This window comes from Mustelus asterias, chromosome 30 (genome assembly GCF_964213995.1).
Source record: "Mustelus asterias chromosome 30, sMusAst1.hap1.1, whole genome shotgun sequence".
NCBI lineage: Eukaryota > Metazoa > Chordata > Chondrichthyes > Carcharhiniformes > Triakidae > Mustelus > Mustelus asterias.
Genome location: NC_135830.1, coordinates 4,414,058 through 4,435,315, shown reverse-complemented (window position 1 = coordinate 4,435,315; position 21,258 = coordinate 4,414,058). Strand labels below are relative to the sequence as shown.

The 21,258-nt window shown below is 47.1% G+C and overlaps 2 protein-coding genes across 3 annotated transcripts; one reads left to right on the top strand and one right to left on the bottom strand.

The window, feature by feature from the left end:
* The first annotated feature begins 2,565 nt into the window (after positions 1-2,565).
* Positions 2,566-18,727, top strand: LOC144480656 (uncharacterized). The gene is made up of 2 exons (XM_078200253.1): positions 2,566-3,488; positions 17,836-18,727. The coding sequence occupies exons 1-2, from the start codon at positions 2,566-2,568 to the stop codon at positions 18,725-18,727; spliced, it is 1,815 nt and encodes a 604-aa protein (XP_078056379.1).
* Positions 8,150-16,669, bottom strand: LOC144480960 (uncharacterized). 2 transcript variants are annotated; one of them, XM_078200577.1, is made up of 3 exons: positions 16,556-16,588; positions 15,928-16,003; positions 8,150-11,918 (listed from the first exon to the last, which is right to left on the bottom strand). In XM_078200577.1, exon 3 carries the CDS (start codon positions 11,569-11,571, stop codon positions 10,501-10,503), a length of 1,071 nt encoding a protein of 356 aa, XP_078056703.1. In that variant the 5' UTR covers positions 11,572-11,918; positions 15,928-16,003; positions 16,556-16,588; the 3' UTR covers positions 8,150-10,500. The 2 variants fall into 2 exon arrangements, with proteins under 2 accessions (XP_078056703.1, XP_078056704.1); XM_078200578.1 differs by lacking the exon at positions 15,928-16,003 and having other exon boundaries at positions 8,156-11,918; positions 16,564-16,669.
* Positions 18,728-21,258: the final 2,531 nt, after the last annotated feature.

Below are 21,258 nucleotides of genomic sequence, written 5' to 3'. Positions count from 1 at the left end.
CTGTCCCTCACCAGCTCTGGCCATTGAAAAGAATTGGAGGACCGGAAGGCCTCAGGTCTTCCAGCCAATCAGAGTGTGGGTTTTTGTGTGAATGAAGATGGGGCATCAGAGAGGCAGAAACTTCCTCCTGTTCCAACATCTGTGAGTAAAACACTTTCTTTTCTCCACCCTTCCATTTCTTTTCTCATTCTGGGGGAAATTGGGGACTTGCAGCAACTGAAGGGAAAGGAAGTGAATCCAGGGAGGGTGCAGATTGTGGAAAGGTTGGCCCAGGTCTCTCTCTCTGAAAGACATTGACATCCTTTGCTCCCTCAGCTTGACACATTGGTCTCTTTCCTAATGCTCACAATTAAAGGGCTGGTTTCCCCAGGAGATGGCTGACATTTAAGGAGACTGTAAATTTATATAGGTTAGAGATATGTTCAGTATTGTCATTAGGCAAGATTAGATATGTACGGTTCTGCAATAATGTACATTTATTATTATTATTATTTCTAATCTGTAATATCATACAGTAGTGTGACATTAGTGTTTCTTTACGAATTTTTGTCTCTCAAAATCATGATCTCTGCTGTTGTAAATAAACCTTTTCAGGTTTTTTTTACATTATATGGCACCGGCTTGTCTACAAAGAGTCCTTTATTTGCTCCTTAAGTGGCTTATATAGAGGTTGTTTGTTTTTACTTTGGGATTGGAGAAAAAAAAATTGGTTTGCAGGTCAGGTGACAGAAATTCTTTCATTTCCAGTTCTGAGCTGCAGTTTAGTTTTAGAAAGGGTATCACGCTGAAAAGAGACGTCTCTCTCGCTTTCTCTCCCCTGTTTTATTTGGAAATTCTGTTGGTTATCTGAAAGTAAGAAGTTTAACAACACCAGGTTAAAGTCCAACAGGTTTATTTGGTAGCAAAAGCCACACAAGCTTTCGGAGCTCCAAGCCCCTACTTCAGGTGAGTGGGAATTCTGTTCACAAACAGGGCATATAAAGACACAAGTTATTCATGTAAATTGAGTCTGTGTCTTTATAAGTTCTGTTTGTGAACAGAATTCCCACTCACCTGAAGAAGGGGCTTGGAGCTCCGAAAGCTTGTGTGGCTTTTGCTACCAAATAAACCTGTTGGACTTTAACCTGGTGTTGTTAAACTTCTTACTGTGTTTACCCCAGTCCAACGCTGGCATCTCCACATCATGGTTATCTGAAAGCCAGGTCTTGCCTTCCTGAAGAAAATATTCTGCTGTTGATGGCTTGCCTGGAGTCTCCTTCGTGGTTTTGGGAAGCTGTTCTGACTTCAAACTGCTCTGTGATTCAACAGAACTGCAGCATTCATCCAAAGGACTTAATTCCACTGCCACGTGAGCTTGAGTTTGTGCTGTGTTAAACCTATGAAAAAGGGTGTTTATGTGATTGTTTGATTGGGACAGTTCCTATATTCATTAAGGGTTAGGCATTATCTTGGTTGTTTTGTTTGTTTGTAATTGATAAAAGTTCTTGCTAATTTTCTTACTATACATGTTAACTATATTCTTAAGCAAACTTTGTCAAAAGCTCCCTGGTGGGTTATTTGAATCATACCTGAAGTGAAACATTTCATGCCAAATTCAAGATGTAAAACGTATGATTCAGGCGGGTTCCATAAAACATTTTGGAGTTTCTAACCTGAGCCCGAACATGTAGCTACGTGATATATTTCCAGTAATAGAGTCATTACAGCACAGAAGGAGTCCATTGAACCACTCGGGTCAATGCCGACTCACTGTCAGTGTCGAGTGGACCCCATTCTGCAGCACCTCCAATTTAATTTCCAAGTTATTGATCATCTCTACTTGACTACCCTCACAAGCAGTCCAAGATCATGATCAATCACAGCCCCCTGTATCTTAGCCAACTGAAACAATTCTATCCATTAAACACATTTTTAGTCCCGTAATAGAGACATAGATCTGTCTGGCCGCCTGCACGGAGAATTTCAGCTCTTTGTGTCCAGGACAGGAAGCATTGAGCATGAATCTGTCCATCAGCTTCAATCAGCACCTTCAGGAGAATTGAGCGGGCAAATATTAGATACAGCAGAGTGAGAATGGAGGGAGAGTGTGTTGGGTGGAGATTTATAGCTTTTGGGGAATGAGAGAGGAAAGAATGTTCCATAGAAACTAGAATTGGCTGTTCTGATTTACTAATCTGTGCTGACACTGATGCATTTTGTAAACACCTTTCACAGGGTATCAGAAGGTGAGGATTTACAGACAGAAATCTTGAACAAATGTCAAGTTCTGACAGTCATTCAGTTCATCTGGACCTGAATACCATCGGCCTTTCAATCTAAGAGGAGAAATATTTTTCTGTTCTGTCTGCTTCAGACTTTTTTTTCGCATAAATGTGACTGGACAAATGCCGAGACACACACACACCCGAGTGAGAGTGTTCCAGTGCACTGAGTGTGGAAAGAGCTTTAACCAGTTACACAGCCTGAAAATACATCGCAGCATTCACAGTGGGAGAGACTGTCCCCGTGTTCTGTGTGAGATTGAACTGATTGTTTAACCTGGACAGTCACAAGGACACCCGAACCATGGAGAAACCGTGGAAATGTGGGGACTGTGGGAAGGGATTCAATTACCCATCTCTGCTGGAAACTCATCGCCGCAGCCACACCGGGGAGAGGCCGTTCACCTGCTCTGATTGTGGGAAAGGGTTCACTCAGTTATCCACCCTGCGGACACACCAGCGAGTTCACACTGGGGAGAGACCGTTCACCTGCTCTCAGTGTGAGGAGGGATTCAGCCAGTTATTCAGCCTGCAGATACACCAGCGAGTTCACACTGGGGAGAGACCATTCGCCTGCTCTCAGTGTGGGAAGGGATTCACTCAGTTATCCCACCTGCAGAGACACCAGCGAGTTCACACTGGGGAGAGACCGTTCACCTGCTCTCAGTGTGGGAAGGGATTCAGTCAGTTATCCAACCTGCAGACACACCAGCGAGTTCACACTGGGGAGAGACCATTCACCTGCTCTCAGTGTGGGGAGGGATTCACTCAGTCATCCCACCTGCGGACACACCAGCGAGTTCACACTGGGGAGAGGCCGTTCACCTGCTCTCAGTGTGGGAAGGGATTCACTCGGTTATCCGACCTGCGGATACACCAGCGAGTTCACACTGGGGAGAGGCCATTCACCTGTTCTCAGTGTGAGAAGCGATTCACTCAATTATCCAGCCTGCAGACGCACCAGCGAGTTCACACTGGGGAGAAACCATTCACCTGTTCTCAGTGTGAGAAGCGATTCACTCAATTATCCAGCCTGCAGACGCACCAGCGAGTTCACACTGGAGAGAGGGCGTTCACCTGTTCTCAGTGTGGGAAGGGATTCACTGACTCATCCAATCTGCAGACACACCAGCAAGTTCATACTCGGGAGAGACCATTCACCTGCTCTCAGTGTGGGAAGGGATTCAGAGTTTCATCCCAGCTGCTGAGACACCAACAAGTTCACGAGTGATTCCAGGGGTTGGATTCTGCTGTTATTGTTTCTGCTCTCAATTACATCCAGGACTGCATTTTGTTCATTCTCACAGTTGGTCAATGGGGAGGGTCGGGGGGTTTCTTTCTGCTGGACTGGCTGGTCTCAAGACTTTGCCTCCAGTGGGCTGATGCTCTTTGAGTCTCGTTGCGAATACCTGGTTTCAAATTTCACACGGATCACAGAGTGACAGGGTGTGAGGAAGTTAAGGGATAGTCACTTTTTGTGTTTGAAACTCCCCCAGATGTCCATCCAATTTCCTTTGTAATTGTTTATTGTCTCCACTTCCTCCTCCCTCGTAGGCAGCGGGTTCCAGGTCATTACCATTCGCTGCATCAAAATATTCTTCCTCACATCACCCCCCCCCCCGCATCTCTGACCCAAAACCTTAAATCTGTGTCCCCCTCGTCCTTGTCCCACCAGCTAATGGGAACAGCTTTTCTTTGTCCACCTTATCTAAACCTGTCAGAATCTTGTCCACCTCTATCAAATCTCCCCTCAACCTCCTTTGCTCTAAGGCAGGGGTCTCCAAACTACGGCCCACGGGCCACATCCGGCCCGCAGCGGGCTAACATCTGGCCCGCAGCCAGTGGGGCGGGACGTGATTCCCGCTGCCGAAAACACTCCCGCGTCCGGAACACCGCCGCTGACTCAGGATCCGGACGCGGGGACGGAAGCCACAGGACGGACATTTGCTTCCACTCCGCGCGGTGTCTGATGGACCCATGGGAATCCCCGCCCTCTTTACCGGCCTATTGTCCAATCAGAGCTGCCGTCCTGTGACTGACAGTTCATTAAACGAATCAGCAATTGAGACATCTGTTACCCAATTGCCGCTCTGCATTGACTGAGTGACAGCTGCTTTATCCAATCCATAAGCTCCGTCTGAAATGAGCGAGAACAATGACAATGATGGCGGCAATTCAGACCAATTCAGTTATGGAAGGAAAAAATAAAAGAAAAGTGGACAGTGAGTGCTGCCTGTTTAATGAAGAATGGGGTGTAAAGTACTTCTTTGTACAAGCAGGTGATAAAGCCTTGTGTGTCATATGCAACGAAACTGTTGCAGTTTTGAAGGAGTACAATGTACGTCGGCACTATGAGACCAAACATGAAACAAGTTATTCCCAATTCACAGGAACACAGCGTTCAGAAAAATTTGAATCAATGCAACGCAGGTTGCTTTCCCAACAAGCTTTTTTTACACAGAAGATGAAGCTTTAACCAGGGCCAGTTACAAACTAGCTTACATGTTGGCTAAAAGAGGAAAGCCATTCACCGATGGAGATCTCATCAAAGAGTGTATAAGGGAAGCAGTAGAAGAGTTATGCCCAGAAAAAGCAAATCTGTTCAAAATCACCAGGCTTGCGCCAAATACTGTTGCTCATAGAATTGAGGATATAGGAAGCAATATATATCATCAAATTACAGACAAAGCGAGAAATTTTCAGTTGTATTCTCTCGCACTTGATGAATCAACTGATGTGTGTGACACATCACAACTCCTAGTATTCATCCGTGGCGTCGACAGTGAATTTAATGTGACACAAGAATTAGCATCAGTGCATAGCATGCACAGCACAGTAACTGGAGAAGACATCTTCAAAGAATTGCAAAAAACTGTGTTAGAATGTAACCTGGAGTGGAATAAACTGCAATGCGTGACAATTGATGGAGGAAAGAACATGTCTGGGGTGAAGAAAGGTTTGGTTGGACAAATCACAAAAGCTTGTGAGGTTGGTGGATTCTCAAAGCCCATGATTCTGCATTGCATTATCCATCAATGAGCATCGTGCGGAAAATATGTGGATATGTCTTGCGTTCTGAAACCTGTTGTTTCAACAGTGAATTTCATTCAATCTCACAGGCTTAATCATCGCCAGTTTCGTGATTTTCTGAAAGAAACTGATTCTGAGTTCGGTGACTTGCCTTATTATACAGCAGTTCGATGGCTTAGTTGTGGAAAGGTTCTATCACGGTTCTTTCAGCTCAGAGAGGAAATTGATTCCTTTCCAACAGAAGAATCGACCCGAACCACTTTTATCAAACACTGACTGGCTTTGGAAATTGGCATATTTTGCAGACGTGACAGGCCATATGAATCAATTGAATCTGAAGTTGCAAGGTGAAACAAATTTGATTTGTGATCTATTCGCGCATGTCAAGGCATTCAGGGCAAAACTGATGCTATTTCAAGGACAACTGTAAGTTCATAACTTGGTTCATTTTCTATGTTGTGAAAAATTTCATGAAGAAAGTGAAGCAGAATTTCCTTCTTTATTTGCAACAGAAATTATTAAGGACTTGCAAAAACAATTTCAGGAACGATTTTCTGATCTTGATGGAAACACAGATGAAATAAAGCTGTTTCAAACTCCATTTGGCTGCAATGTTGAAACACTCCCAAGTCAGTTTCAAATGGAAATTATTGATCTCCAATCAGATGACATGCTGAAAGACAAGTATAAAGAAGGAAATCTGATCCAATTTTATAAATCTTTGCAGCCTGAGCAGTTTACAAATTTGAAGCGATTTGCTTGTGGATTTGTATCAGTTTTTGGTACAACATATCTGTGTGAACAAACATTTTCAAAAATGAAGGATGTCAAGTCCAAATATCGAGCAAATTTATCTGATGAGCATTTGAAGTCCATTCTAATAATTGGCTCCTCAAGCTTGAAACCTCAGTTCAGCAATATTTTGAAATTAAAAAAGCAGTTCCATCATTCCCATTAATCTTGTGCAAAACTTCATGATTTATTGGTTACGATTGAAAACTCCAGTTGCCAGAATTGTGTTGAAAGGTGCAGACTGAATTTATTTTTGTTCGTCCTTTATTAATGGTTCAAGTTTATTTTGAATTTCTTTGCTTTGTTTTACTGAAGTTCTTTCTTGGGGCATGTTTATTTTTCTTATTGTGTGTCACAAAATGGGGCAAATTCTCATTTCAAGTAAACATTTGTAAAATTTCAGTAAATAAAATTAATTAAAAAACGAATAGCCTGCTTTTCTCATCTGCAATTAAGACATTGATTATTTTGTCAGAGCGTTTGCTAATGTTTGACATCTTTACTCATTATATATCATTTCTCAGTGTTAAGCACGACATTGTTTCTTTGTAATTGTCACATTTCTCTTTTGTTCTGAATCATATCATGCTGATTACAAAGATGATCCAAATAAAACTTATTCATTCATTTAAATTTTATTCATTCATTTATGAAACTTTTTTTTTTCTTTGGCCCCCGAAAATGTGTAAAATATACGATGTGGCTCCCGTACTGAAACGTTTGGAGACCCCTGGTCTAATCGATCACTGTCTTTTAGTCACGATGGCAGGGGATGGCATTTTTCTCAAGAGCACAACACACAGGGGTCTCTGTTCACTCAATGTCTGTTCAAGGCAGAGCAACAGCCACCATCCAATGAGTTCCTGTGCCCATTCCTCAGTGCAGAACCCCTTCAGCCTGCTGCTCCCATAGTCCTCAGCCTGATACAGAGTTAGCTCTTTTAACCAACAGCCTTTGCTGCTGCCTTCATTTGCTTTATGGTTACACATCAGGTGAAACTCACTTTGGATGAGTCAGGAATTACGGTTGGGAATGGCGCCATTCGGCCCATTAAGCTTATGCTGGTTCCCTGTGAATCCAACCACTGCCCTGTTCTATCCCTGTAGGTTTATTTCCCTCAATTGCCCATCCAATTTCCTTTTGGAAACATTCCATCATCTCTGTTTCTCTGCCCGTCGTAGGAAGTGAGTTCCAGATATTTACCACTTTCTTCAACTGCAAATGAGTCTCAGAGCAGAGGAGGCCATTCCTCCCATTGTACCCATGATATCCCTTTGAACAAGCTCATTAATCCTATATTTCATTTCAAATCTGTCCAGTTCCCTTTTGAAAGATCCAGTTTAATTTTCTTCCTGCACCATTTTCAGACAGTGAATTCCAAATCACAACAACTCATTCTGTTTTAAACCAAATAATTTCACAATATATTGTATTTGGATTTTCACGGGGGATTTGGAAACGGAGTGAAAGACATGGTTGTTACTCAAAATTAAGACTAGTCTTTATTAATGATCTCTGTGAGCGGACTGAGTGTGATATATCCAAGTTTGGGAACTATTTCTAAAAGGAAATTACATTTCTCCAGCTCCTTGCATGACCCCAAGATCTTGGAAAGTGTTTTACAGCCAAGTCCTTTCAAAGTGTGGTCACTGTTGTGATGTAGGAAACTGTAGGGGTGCCTCAGAAATGAAAATGATCACTTTCATCTCTATTGACAGTTAAAAGTAACAAGGTCAAGGAAGCCATGTTAAACTCTTAACATGTGATGAGATCTTTATACAATAAAGCTAAAAGTCTCTCGACACTGCTGAGCAAGCAGTAGTTGTCCAAACTAAGGAATTCTTCAATCATTTTGATAAGCGAGAGGACATTATATTCTGTCAAAGTCCGGCTCAAGAATGAGGCTGATTGTTCAACCTGATCAAGATTAGTAAGAAAGAAACCTATTGTCTTCCACTTTTCATTTTTGAACCCAGTGTATCTTGTATTAACTATTGCAGGGTTCTCTGGAGGCAAGGTATCGCCAAAAGCTTCAGTCAATACAGAGACTCACGAAAGCCAGTGTTCCGGTTAAAGACGTATCTTTATTAACCAACGATCGATGGGAGAATGAGCATTGGGCAGTCCAATGCCTTGCTGCAAGAGAAGACACTGAGCATTCCAACACCACTCTGAGGTTACAAACATCAGACAGGCCAATTATACCTTTCCCAAGTTTACATCTCCCACCTTCTATTAATTATGAACCAGTCAGTTTCAACACAAATCAATCACAATTAATACCTGTTATATACTTGAGCCAATTGCATTTACCCTTTGACCTCATGGGGTTTCACTGATCTGTAAAATCCAGATGCTTCCTCCCTCTGTTTGAATCATAGAATCCCGACAGTGCAGAAGGAGGCCATTCGGCCCATTGAGTCTGCACTGACCACAATCCCACCCAGGCCCTATTCCCATAACCCCATGCATTTACCCTAGCTAGTCCCCCTGACACTAAGGGGCAATTTAGCTTGGCCAACCCACCTGACCTGCATGTCTTTGGACTGTGGAGGGAAACCGGAGCACCCGGAGGAAACCCATGCAGGGGAGAATGTGCAAACTCCACACAGACAGTGACCTGAGACCGGAATTGAACCCAGGTCCCGGGCCCTGTGAGGCAGCAGTGCTAACCACTGTGCCACCGTGCTGTCCACTCTGTTGCTCAGCAACCGCTAACCCTTGGCCACAAAGGTGCAAGTGAAGGTTCCCACCAACTCTTGCTTACGTCAATGGCCAGGCCAGATAGAGGTACATTCTTGCGTCTGAAAAGGCCGTCCTTATCTGGACAATCTAGAATTGAACAATTCTATTCATAAGGGACTCTGAGAAGGCCTGCTTTATCTGCACAATATGAACTACCACATTCATGAAGGGGCCGAGGAGACCTTGCTGCTTGTAACTGTTACTGATAAGAACTTATACATTCTGTAGTTCCATTGTCCTCAAGATTGTGGTTCATCTCAATATGCTTCTTACCCCATTAGGCTTTGAGGCAACCTGCCTTTGGCTAAAGTGTACAGATTTCTTTAATGTACAGCTAAAATACATTTTTAAAGATCCAAAATACATGTTTAAATCAGAACTACTTGACCAAATCTCATACTTAGTTAAATATCTTACTGTATTTATCTGTGTCTTATGTAGACTGTCCCCCTGTTGGATTGTAAACCTAATCTTGGGTCTTTTCACTTTTTAGAATTTTATTAGTAACTTAAACCCCTGGTTACTTGAAATTTCTATAACCTACTAGGAATTTCCCCAGTATAACCACATGTATTAATTAAAGATTACTGTAATAATTAGCTACCAGTCAGTAACAGATGACTGACTAAGTGGTGAGCCTTAATTGAATTATAGTTGAAGGATCAATAATGAGTTAGTTCACAGAATCACAGATTACTGCAGTGCAGAAGAGGCCCTTCGGCCCATCGTGTCTGCACCGATGCATGAAATGCCCTGACCTGCTCACCTAATCCCACTTGCCAGCACTTGGCCCATAGCCTTGAATGTTATGGTTTGCCAAGTACTGATCCAGCCACTTTTTAAACGGATGTGAGGCATACTGAAAGACTGATTTTTATTTGCTGTAAAATGTAAAAGTTTAATTGCTGTGTATGTAAAGAATGTGCAGTGAAGATAAATGTACTGGCGAGAGAGACCTTCCAGCTCTGATTAGCCTCAACATTTGAAACTGTGTGAATAAGGGATTGTACAGAATCAGATAAAGGGACAGTATGAAACAATGCTATTGTATTCCTGATAATGACAGAAAGTGAGGCAAGTAATTGAGGATCCAATTAAAGTAATCTCGTGACAAAATTGCTTTGTTTCTTTCCAACAACCATTACCTCCCCCTTTGCCTTTTGTTCCAGAACATTTTCGACATTTAATCTCGCCCGTCCTCTAGCCAATCCCTGACTTTCCCTTTAGTTCTACCTGCCCCTCCCCCCTTTCTCACCAGCATCAAACCCATCACATTTCTCCCTCTCTTTAGTTCTGAAGTAGAGTTACATTGGACGTGAAACATTAACTCTGTGTCCCTCTCCACAGATGCTGCCAGAGCTGCTGCGCTTTTCCAGTTCTTTCTGTATTAATTTTAGGTTTACCTGCAGTGGTGAAAATCACTATTTTCTATCCAGGATAAAGTAATTGTCTTTCAGCAGTTTTTGTGGGTCATTTCAGTGGAAATGTGCTCTCCCAGGCTCAAAGAGCATCAGCCCACTGGAAGCAAAGCCGTGAGACGCCCAGTCCAGCAGAAAGAAACCCTCCGACCCTCCCACTTCACCAACTGTCAGAACGAACATGGTGATGTGATTAACAGCAGCAAGAACAGCAGCATCCAACCCCTGTCATCACTTGTGAACCCGCTGGTGTTTCAGCAGGTTGGATAACTGAGTGAATCCCTTTCCACACACAGAGCAGGGGAATGTCTCTCCCCAGTGTGAACTCGCTGGTGTCTCCGCAGTGCGGATGACCATTTAAACCTCTTTGCACAAAGAGAGCAGCTGAATGGTCTCTCCTCAGTGTGAGTGCGCTGGTGGGACATCAGATCCTGAGAGCTTTTGAAGCCACCCCCACAGTCAGAACATTCAAAGGGTCTCTCATTGCTGTGAGTGATTTTATGATTCAATAGGTGGGATAACTGAGTGAATCTCTTCCCACACACAGAGCAGCTGAACGGTCTCTCCCCAGTGTGAACTCGCTCGTGGTCCCTCAGATCCGAAGCACGTTTGAATCCGCTCCCACAGTCAGGGCATTTAAAGGGTCTCTCCTGGGTGTGAGTGACTTTGTGTTTCAGCAGGTTCGATGACAGAGTGAATCCCTTCCCACACACAGAGCAGGTAAATGGCCTCTCCCCAGTGTGAACTTGCTGGTGTGCCCACAGGCTGGATAACTGTGTGAACCCCTTCCCACATACGGTGCAGGTGAACGGCCTCTCCCCGGTGTGAACTCGCTGGTGTGTCTGCAGGTGGGATGACCTTCTAAACCTCTTTGTGCAGTGAGAGCAACTGAACGGTCTCTCCTCAGTGTGAATGCGCTGGTGGAACACCAGTTCACCAGAGGTTTTGAAGCCACTCCCACAATCAGAGCATTTAAAGCGTCTCTCATTGGTGTGAGTGGCTTTGTGATTCAGTAGGTGGGATGACTGAATGAAACCCTTCCCACACAGGGTGCAGGTGAATGGCCTCTCTCCAGTGTGAACTCGCTGGTGTGCCCGCAGACCGGATGACTGAGTGAATCCCTTCCCACACAGAGAGCAGGTGAATGGCCTCTCCCCAGTGTGAACTCGCTGGTGTCTTTGCAGGGTGGATAACCAAGTGAATCCCCTCCCACACTGAGAGCAGATGAACGGTCTCTCCCCAGTGTGACTGCGTCGATGAATTTCCAGCCGAGATGGAACTTTATATCTCTTCCCACAGTCCCCACATTTCCATGGTTTCTCCATGTCACAGGTGTCCTTGGCTCTCTCTTGGGTGGACAATCAGTTGAAGCCTCGTCCACACACACAACACGAGTACAGTCTCTCCCCGCTGTGAATGATGTGATATTTATTCAGGCTGTGTAACTGGTTAAAGCTCTTTAGTCAGTGCATTGGAACACACTCACTCGAGTGTGGCAGTGTGTTGGTGCTTTTCCACTCACACTGATGTTTGAAATCTTTTCAAAACAACAGATCGGCCAATACTACTTCTAGATTCAAAGGCCAATGATATTCAGGTCCCAAGGAATATGACTCTGTCAGATCGAGATGTGACATTTGAGATTCCTGCCTGTGATTCTTTTTTCAATATCCTGTAAAAGAAATTTACATAAGTCATCAGTGTCAGTACAGGATAAAAATTCAGAACAGACAATTCTAGTTTCTATGGAACATTCTTTCCTCTCATTCCCCAAAAGCTGTGAATCTCCATCCCACTCACTCTCCCTCCATTCTCACTCTGCTGTATCTAATATTCACCCTCCCAATTCTCCTGAAGGTGCTGATTGAGGCTGATTGACAGATCTATGCTCACTGCTTCCTGTCCTGGACACAGGGACCATAACAAGTAGGAGCTGCAGTCGGCCATTCAGCCCATCGAACTGCCTCAACCATTCATTGAGAATTGGCCGATCTACCTCAGCGCTATTTCCCACGCTATCCCCCACGTCGTTCAATGTCTTCAATATCTCAAAACTTATCAATCTCCAGCTTGAAAATTCTACATGGCTGAGGCTCCACAGTCCTCTGGGATGCAGAATTCCAAAACCTTACCACATCCTTGCGTGAGGAAATCCCCCCTCACCTTAACTTTATCTGCATTCTCCGACCTGTTCCCCATAACGTTGGACTCCTTTATGAATCAAAAATCAGTCCAACTGACCCTGGAATATATTCAATGACCCTCAGCCTCCACTGATCCCTGTGGAAGAGAAATCCAAGACTAACAACTGTGTGTGAAGAGGTGACTGGAAATATATAACATAGCAACAGTACTATGTTACACAGCGAGATATAATTATAAATATACTTAATCATATCTCTGTCCTATATTAGTGTCCCTTTAAATGTCAGCCATCTCCTGATGGAAACCACCCCTTTAATTGTGAAGATTAGGAATGAGACCATCCTTTTCAGCCAGACAAATAAATGTGTCAAGCTGAGGGAGCAAAGGATGTCAATGTCTTTAAGAGAGAGAGAGAGACCTGGGCCAACCTTTCCAGAGTCTGCAGCCTCCCTGGATTCACTTCCTTTCCCTTCAGTTGCTGCAAGTCCCCAATTTCCCCCAGAATGAGAAAAGAAATGGAAAGGGGGAGAAAAGAAAGTGTTTTACTCACGAATGTTGGCCTCTTTTTAGGTCAAACCAAATAAACAAACTCAAGTTAAATCAGGACAAAGTAAAAGGGGCAGCTCCCCAAAAGGAGGGGGAACAGCCCGAACAAAAATCAAAGTACAAAGGAAACTTAAGAACATCAAATCATAATGTGATTATCAGGGTCGATAACGCACCCCAACCCCTGCGGTGCCCAACGGGCGCGGAAGGCGTCAACCTCGCCCGTGGACACCGCATGCTCCCTCTCCAGGGACACCTGGCCGCGAACGTAGCCGCGGTAGAGGGGCAGACAGTCAGGATGGACGGCCCCCTCGATCGCCCGCTGCCTGGACCGGTAAATGGCGCGTTTCGCCAGGCCCAGGAGCAGGTTCACGAGGAGGTCGCCATCCCGACCCTCACCTCTCCGCACCGGGTGTCTGTAGATCAGGAGCGTGGGACTGAAGTGCAAACAAAACATCAATAAAAGGTTCTTTAGGAAAACATAAAGGGAGTGCAGCCTAAGACACAAAACATAGACATGGTCCACGGACTCCACAAGGCCACAGAAAGGGCAGTCTTCGGAGCCCGTGAACCAGTGAATCCTACGTTTGTGCGGAACTGCTGCATGCATCACCCTCCACCCCAGGTCCCCGACGTAATTGGGGGAGATCCCTCCGTAGAGGGACCTCCAGCGGGGACCTCCGCCGCCCGGCGGCAACAAGGCCCGCCAAGGTGTATCCGGGCGACAGGCGAGGAGGCGGTAGTGGAAGGTGTGCAGCAGCAGCCCGCACAGGAGACGCCTCCGCGCGGTAGAAAAAGGCACGGAGGACATTTCCGCGAGGCGGCTCAGGCTGTGGGGCACCTCACCCAGGGTGGGGGGGTTGAGGTTTTGGGCCAATGTGGAATTCTGTCCGAGCAGGGGAATGCTCGGGCGGGGTCCCACCGCACGCCTGCGCTGCCTTGGGTTTGCGTGCAGTTTCGGGGCCGAGCACGGCCGTCCTAAGGTCTAGGATGGCTTTGGCCGCGCGCCGGACGGTCGTCCCCACGCGCTCAGCCAGCACGCGGGGACTCATCCAGCCCGCTCCTCCGCCATCGAGCACGTCCCCGATTCTGGTCACCCCGGCGTCCACAGCCCCCCTCTCCGCCAGCCACCTGAAGTCATACGGCTGGAGGAGCGGATTCCTCAGCAGCGGCTCTCGCACGAGGAGCTACTCCTGACGGGGGAGAGCTGCGTCACGAGGCGACCTTGTTCCAGACAGTGAGGAGGTCCTGGTAAAAGACGGGCAACTCCTGCAGGGCGGTCGAAGCACGCCCCAGTTCGATATGCAGGAGCTGCACGTCATAATTGAGGCCGTGCCACTGGCGGAAGAAATACGTCGCCATGGCACACCATCGTGGAGGGGGCTCAACGTAAAGGTACCTCTGCAGGGCCTGGAGGCGGAAGGTCGCTATCTGAGTGCGAAGGCACACCAGACCTTGTCCGCCCTCCTCAAGCGGGAGATACAGGACCGCAGCAGGGACCCAGTGCAGTCGATTGCCCCAGAAGAACCGCACGAGGGTACTCTGGATATCGGTGACAAAGCCAGGGGGAGGGGTCAAAGGGACCAGCCGGTACCACAGCATGGAGGCGACCAGCTGGTTTATGACGCGAGCTCGCGCCCCGTAGGACAGCACTCGGAGCAGTCCTGTCCAGCGATTCAGGCGGGCGGAGACTTTGGCCTCCAGCTCCCGCCAGTTCACCGGCCAGGATTCCTCGGCTGGGCAGAGATGGGCCCCCAAGTAGAGGAGGTCGGTCCTGCTCCAGGTGAAAGGCCTGAGCTCCTCCGGTAGGGGGTCCCCGGGAGGTGTCGGTTGTGCTGGCTTGGGGTCGCCTACCCCCCATTGGGTTGGTGGTCGGCGGCCTTGGAGACGGGGCAGTTCTTTTTAAAGTGCCCCGCCTCCTTACAGGCATGGCACCGCACACCGTCCGCGGACCAGAAGACCGGGTAGGTGACTCCCTCGAAGGGGATGCCAAAACCTCCCTCCAGGACCTCCTCCCGGGCCAGGCGGACAAATACCTGGCGCCGGAAGGAGTAAACGTGTCGGAGGGAGGGGTCCCTAAGGCCGAGCGGGATCGGCTGCACCCCGGACCTGACCTCCCCCAGTAGATGGAGGTGGGGGAGGAGGAGCTCACTCGGTAGGAAGGGCGGGACGTTCGAGATGATGATCTTATGAGCGGTCGCCTCCAAAGGGTCCACCGCCAGGAACGTCCCGCCCACCGTGAGCCCCCTCTCCAGGGCGAGGTGGACCGCCCGCTCGGCCTTCAGGAAAAATACGGCCCGGCCGTACATCTTGGAGGCCACGACAATGGCTGAGGGGCCGACAACCCCAGCCATTGCCTTGACGCAGGCCTCGATAGACATGTCGGGGTGGGCGTAGCACTTCACCCCGAGCTGCCGCGTGATTAGGGAGAATGGCGGCAGGGCCTTGGGAGCGGCGGGGGCTCCGGCCGCCACCACACCCGCATAGGTGGGCCGAGAAGGCCCTGCCACCGGCGACGCTGGCGAGGTCGCCATGGTTGCTTGACGAGTGCTACATCCACTCTGAGGCTGCCCGGATGCACGGCAGGGCGTATATGTGTGTCCATGGGAAGGGATAGAGGTGTCGGGTAGTAGGGAGGAATAGATAATGGGCCTCTCTGCCCAGGTGGCAAGGCGGGGTCAGAGAGGGAAATAAGGGAGGGTGGGGTAGGTGGGTGGGGGTTCAGGTGCTCACTCCCTGGAGCTAGAGGAGGTTGGAGGAGCAGGAGGGAGGACAAGGGTCAGGGCACTGAGGAGAGCCGGTGCCCCAGTCAGAAGGGAGGCGGTGCCGGTGTTGGGGGCAGCAGCAGTGGGTAGGGGGACTTTGCTCCTTCAGCCCTCTTGGGCACAACAGTTCAAGTCCAGAGTGTCTTCACACCCCCCCCCCCCCCCCCCCCGTAGATGGAAATCAGTCTTAATATTCTTCCCCCTCCCTCCCTTTCAGGCACCGACCTTCTGATGATGAGGGCACCAGCCCAACCACTCAGTCCCTAGATGTTGATATGTTTAAGTCGCGCTGTCCTCCCTCCTGTAGATGGAAAAAAACAACAAAGAGAAACTCTCTCTGTGTCTCCTCTCCCTCTCTCCCTCCAGGGAGAGAGCACCCTCCAGTAGCCGGACGGCAGGCAGGCAGGCCAGACGGCAGGCAGGCAGGCAGGCCGGACGGCAGGCAGACAGGCCGGACGGCAGGCAGACAGGCCGGACGGCAGGCAGACAGGCCGGACGGCAAGCAGGCAAAGGCGACTCCTCCTCCTCCTGCCTTCCTTCCTTCTGGCTGGAACTCGAGCACTTTGGCAGAAACAGCAATGGCTCTCAACAAAAACGGGCGTCTCCAGTGAGCAAGCTCTGCAACTCACGGATGTTGGCCTCTTTTCAGGTCAAACCAAATAAACAAACTCAGATTAAATCAGGACAAAGTAAAAGGGGCAGCTCCCCAAAAAGGAGGGGGAACAGCCCGAACAGAAATCAAAGTACAAAGGAAAGAGCTAGATGTTGGCCTCTTTTAAGGAAATCAGTGATAAATTAGTTATCCGCCAGAGTTCGATGTCATCTGACCGCTTGTTTGGAGAATAAAACATACTTAGGTACCTCGCTTCATCTGGGATATGAAGCTTGAGTAATCCATGTCATCAAAATAACTCCCTTCCGACAGGAGGAAGTTTCAGCCTGTTCTGCAGCTCAATCTGAGTGTCACAAAGACCTGATTGGCTGGAGGACCAGAGTCTTTCCGGTCCTCCAAGTCTTCCCATTGGTCAACACCCCAGCATGAAGGTCAGGAGGCGGGCTACCCCGCTCATGCGCAGTTTCCCCTCTCCCTTGGACATGCGCAGTCCTGTTCCGGCGGGGGGGCGGGGGGGAGGAGATCACCGAGCGGCTTCTCGCTCTGGCCGGAGCCGTCAGCCGGTTGCCGGGAAACCTTGGCTGGTGGAAGTTCAGGGGGAGGGGGGAAGCAATGGGAGGGGGCGGGGCTTCCGTGTCCGCGCGCCCGCGCCTGCGCACTGGAACCCCATGACGTCATTGCGGAAGAGACTGATTCTTATTGGCTCATTCAGGCAGGCTCCATTGTGGAGGTCACAATGCGGAAGCTCGATTGATTCAGATTCAGACTCAGTGAAACTTCCTCCTCTGGGCAACATCTGGGAGGAAATCAATGTTTCCCCCTTTCCATTTCTTTTCTCATTCTGGGGGAAATTGGGGACTTGCAGCAACTGAAGGGAAAGGAAGTGAATCCAGGGAGGCTGCAGACTCTGGAAAGGTTGGCCCAGGTCTCTCTCTCTCTTAAAGACATTGACATCCTTTGCAATGTTCCACACGAACTAGAAATGTCTGTTCTGAATTTCTATCTTGTTCTGACAATGATGACTTTTGTAAATTCTTTTTACAGGATATTAGAAGGGGATGATTTGCTGATAGAAATGTCAAGATCTAACAGTCACTCAATTCATGGGAGCTGAATGTCATCGGTTTGAATCTGGGAGAAGAAACGTTTGTCTGTTTGAATTGGCTTGAATCATTGGTGTGAACAGAAAAGCATCAAGGCCCGTGCAACCTGAGTGACAGTGTTCCAGTCCCGAGTGACAGTGTTCCAGTCCCGAGTGACAGTGTTCCAGTCCCGAGTGACAGTGTTCCAGTCCCGAGTGACAGTGTTCCAGTCCCGAGTGACGGTGTTCCAGTCCCGAGTGACAGTGTTCCAGTCCCGAGTGACAGTGTTCCAGTCCCGAGTGACAGTGTTCCAGTGCACGTATTGTGAAAAGTGCAGGAGAGACAGAAAGACACTCAGATCATGGAAAAACCATGGAAATGTGGGGACTGTGAAAAGTCATTCCGTTCCCCATCGGTGCTGGAAATTCATCGACGCAGTCACACTGGGGAGAGGCCATTCACCTGCTCCAATTGTGGGAAAGGGTTCACTCGGTTATCGATCTTGCTGACACACCAGCGAGTTCACACCGGGGAGAGGCCATTCACCTGCTCTGATTGTGGGAAGGGATTCACTCAGTCATCACACTTGCTGATACACCAGCGAGTTCACAATGGAGAGAGGCCATTCACTTGCCCCGTGTGTGAGAAGGGATTCAGTGATTCATCCACCCTGCAGACGCACCAGAGAGTTCACACTGGGGAGAGGCCGTTTATCTGCTCCGTGTGTGGTAAAGGATTTGCTCAGTCATCTAACCTGTATTCACACCAGCGAGTTCACACCGGAGAGAGGCCGTTTCCCTGCTCTGTGTGTGGGAAGGTATTTACTAACTCCGCCAACCTGCTGAGACACCAGCAACTTCACACTGGGGAGGCTTCCTTCACCTGCTTTGAGTGTGGTAAAGGATTCAGTGATTCATCCAACCTGTTTTCACACCAGCGAACTCATACTGGGGAGAAGCCATTCACCTGCTTTCTGTGTGGGAAGGGATTTAGTCAGGCATCCAGCCTGCAGACACACCAGCGAGTCCACACCGGGGAGAGGCCGTTCACCTGCTCAGTGTGCGGCAAGGGCTTCAGTAATTCGTCCAACCTGATTTCACACCAGCGAGTTCACACTGGGGAGAGGCCATTTAACTGCTTTGTGTGTCAGAAGGGATTCAGTCGATTATCTAACCTGCTGACCCACCAGCGACTTCACACTGAGGAGCGACCGTTTACCTGCACTGAATGTGGAAAGGGATTCACACGATCATCCCACCTGCTGAGACACCAGCGAATTCACAAACGATTACAAGCATTGGATTCTGCTGTTAATCACACCCAGGACTGAACCACGTTCATTCTGACAGTTAGTGAAGTGGGAGGGTCGGAGGGTTTCTTTCTGCTGGACTGGCCGGTCTCATGACTTTGTTTCCAGTGGGCTGATGCTCTTTGAGCCTGGGAGAGCACATTTCCACTGAAATGATCCACAAAAACTGGTGAAGGATGTTTATTTAATCCTGGATCATAAATAATGTTTTTCCTACCACTACAGGTAGATCTAAAATAAATACATTAGTCTCTGTTCCAGTGAGTCTACAGCACAGGGCCAGGCCAGTCGGCCCAATTGGTCTATGTCAGTATTTATGCTCCACATGAGCCTCCACCCACCCCTCTTCATCTCCCCCCATCAGCATATCCTTCTATTCCTCTCTCCCTCATGTATGTATCGAGCTTCCCCTTCAATGTGTTCATCCTGTTCACCTCAACCACTCGCTGTGGTGGTGAGTTCCACATTCTCACCACTCGCTGGTAAAGAGGTTTCTCATTAAATCCCTATTAGATTATTGAATCTCTGAAAATACACACAGCATTTGTAACAAAAAGGATGAATTGTCAGCGCGGATAGAGATAAATGTGTGTGTCCAGATAGACATTACAGAGACTTAGTTGAAAGGAGACCGAGGCTGGGATCTAAATATTGAAGGGTATTTGACATAATGGAATGGCAGGAAGCTAGGAAAAGGTGACAGGATCTCTGCCATTAACTAACGATGACATTAGTTCAGTAAGAACTACCACCTTAGCCTGAAAGATCAGGATGAAAGATCGGTTTGGGTCGAGATAAGAAATAGAAAAGGTATGAGGTCTCTTGTGGGATACTTAATGGGCCTCTTACCTAAGTTACACTGAACTGATTTCTTTATTTTGAACATGACACTATAACAGTATATTTATTTACTGGTGTCACAAACCAGTTTACATTAACACTGCAATGAAGTTACTGTGAAAATCCCTGAGTTGCCACAACCCAGCGCCTGTTTGGTGACTCTGAGGGAGAATTTAGCATGGCCAATGCACCTGACCAGCACGTCTTTCAGACTATGGGAGGAAACCACAGCACCCGGAGGAAACCCACGCAGACACGGGGAGAACGTGCAGACTCCGCACAGACAGTGACCCAAGCTGGGAATTGACTATGGGTCCCTGGTGCTGTGAGGCAGCAGTGCGAACCACTGTGCCATCGTGCTGCACTCAGATACTATATTGCACTGCTCAGAAATAAAATAAACACCTGATCAAAAAGGACTAGGAAAAAGTACAAACTTATAAATCTCAACTCCTTTTCACAAATACAGATCAAATACTTCATCATTCCCAGTTCCCAGTCACATCATTTTCTCATTATTGTGTTCTGATTATTCAAATAATATCTCTATTAAACTCATAGATAATACCATTATTTAATTCCATGACTTTATATAAACTAACATTTGAAGCTTATACATTGTTTTAAAACTGTATTTACACATATTTTCAAATCTTCACCCAAAGCATTCCAAACATTCATCCACAAACTGAAATATACACAGACTTCAAAGTTGTACAAACATAACATTTTTTAAACTTGCTTTTTTCTATTTAATTTATGATCATCATCCCTTAAAGTCAACAGTTTCTTTGCAAATTTTCAGGCAATGATTCCTCTTTTGCTTCATCCAAAATCATTGCAGTTTTCAGTTCAACTGACTCCCTAAACTTCAAAACCTGGACATTTTATAAACAATTTGTTGCTAAGTTCTTGAAAATTCACTTTATTACGATTCATTTGGCTTTTTTCTGTAACATATAGATTGAATTAATAAAGTTAAAGTTTATTTATTAGTGTCACAAGTCGGCTTACATTAACACTGCAATTAAGTTACTGTGAAAATCCCTTCGTCACCACACTCCAGTTCGACGACACTGAGGGAGAATTTAGCATGGCCAATGCACCTAACCAGCACGTCTTTCGGACAGCGGGAGGAAACTGGAGCATCCGGAGGAAATCCACGCAGACACGGGGAGAATGCGCGGACTCCACACACTGACCCAAGCCATGAATTGAACTTGGGTCCCTGGCACTGAGAGGCAGCAGTGCTAACCACAGTGCACCATGTCACCCAAATATTCATGCTTTATAATGTCTCCCCAAACCTCTGAAGAATCATCTCAAGTGAACAATGCAAAATATACAATGACTGCAGATCCAATATAAATTTAGTTTTACTCAGAATTTCAATACTCTTTGATTATTTTGTTTTAATTTTTTGTATATGTGGTTTCCAACGAAATGTATGGTCTAGGAGAACACCCAGAACTATATTTCCATATTGGGCAGGCAATGGTGTGGTGGCAGTGTCACAGGACGAGTGACCCAGAGACTCAGGGTAATGCTCTGGGGACCCGGGTTCGAATCCTATCATGGCAAATGGTGAAATATAAATTAGATGAAAGTCTGGGATTAAATGTCTAATGATGATTAGAAATTATTGTTGATTGTCATAAAAGCCCATCTGATGCCCTTCAGGGAAGGAAATCTGCCAACCTTATCTGGACTGG

What these genes read in the sequence shown, in the direction of transcription:
- LOC144480656 (XM_078200253.1), top strand. Translation starts at nt 2,566, where the DNA reads ATGGAGAAACCGTGGAAATGTGGGGACTGTGGGAAGGGATTCAATTAC. An exon ending in AGACACCAACAAGTTCACGA is followed by an intron (nt 3,489 to 17,835) that starts GTGATTCCAGGG and finishes TCATCGACGCAG; the next exon opens with TCACACTGGGGAGAGGCCAT.
- LOC144480960 (XM_078200578.1), bottom strand. Translation starts at nt 11,571, where the DNA reads ATGGAGAAACCATGGAAATGTGGGGACTGTGGGAAGAGATATAAAGTT.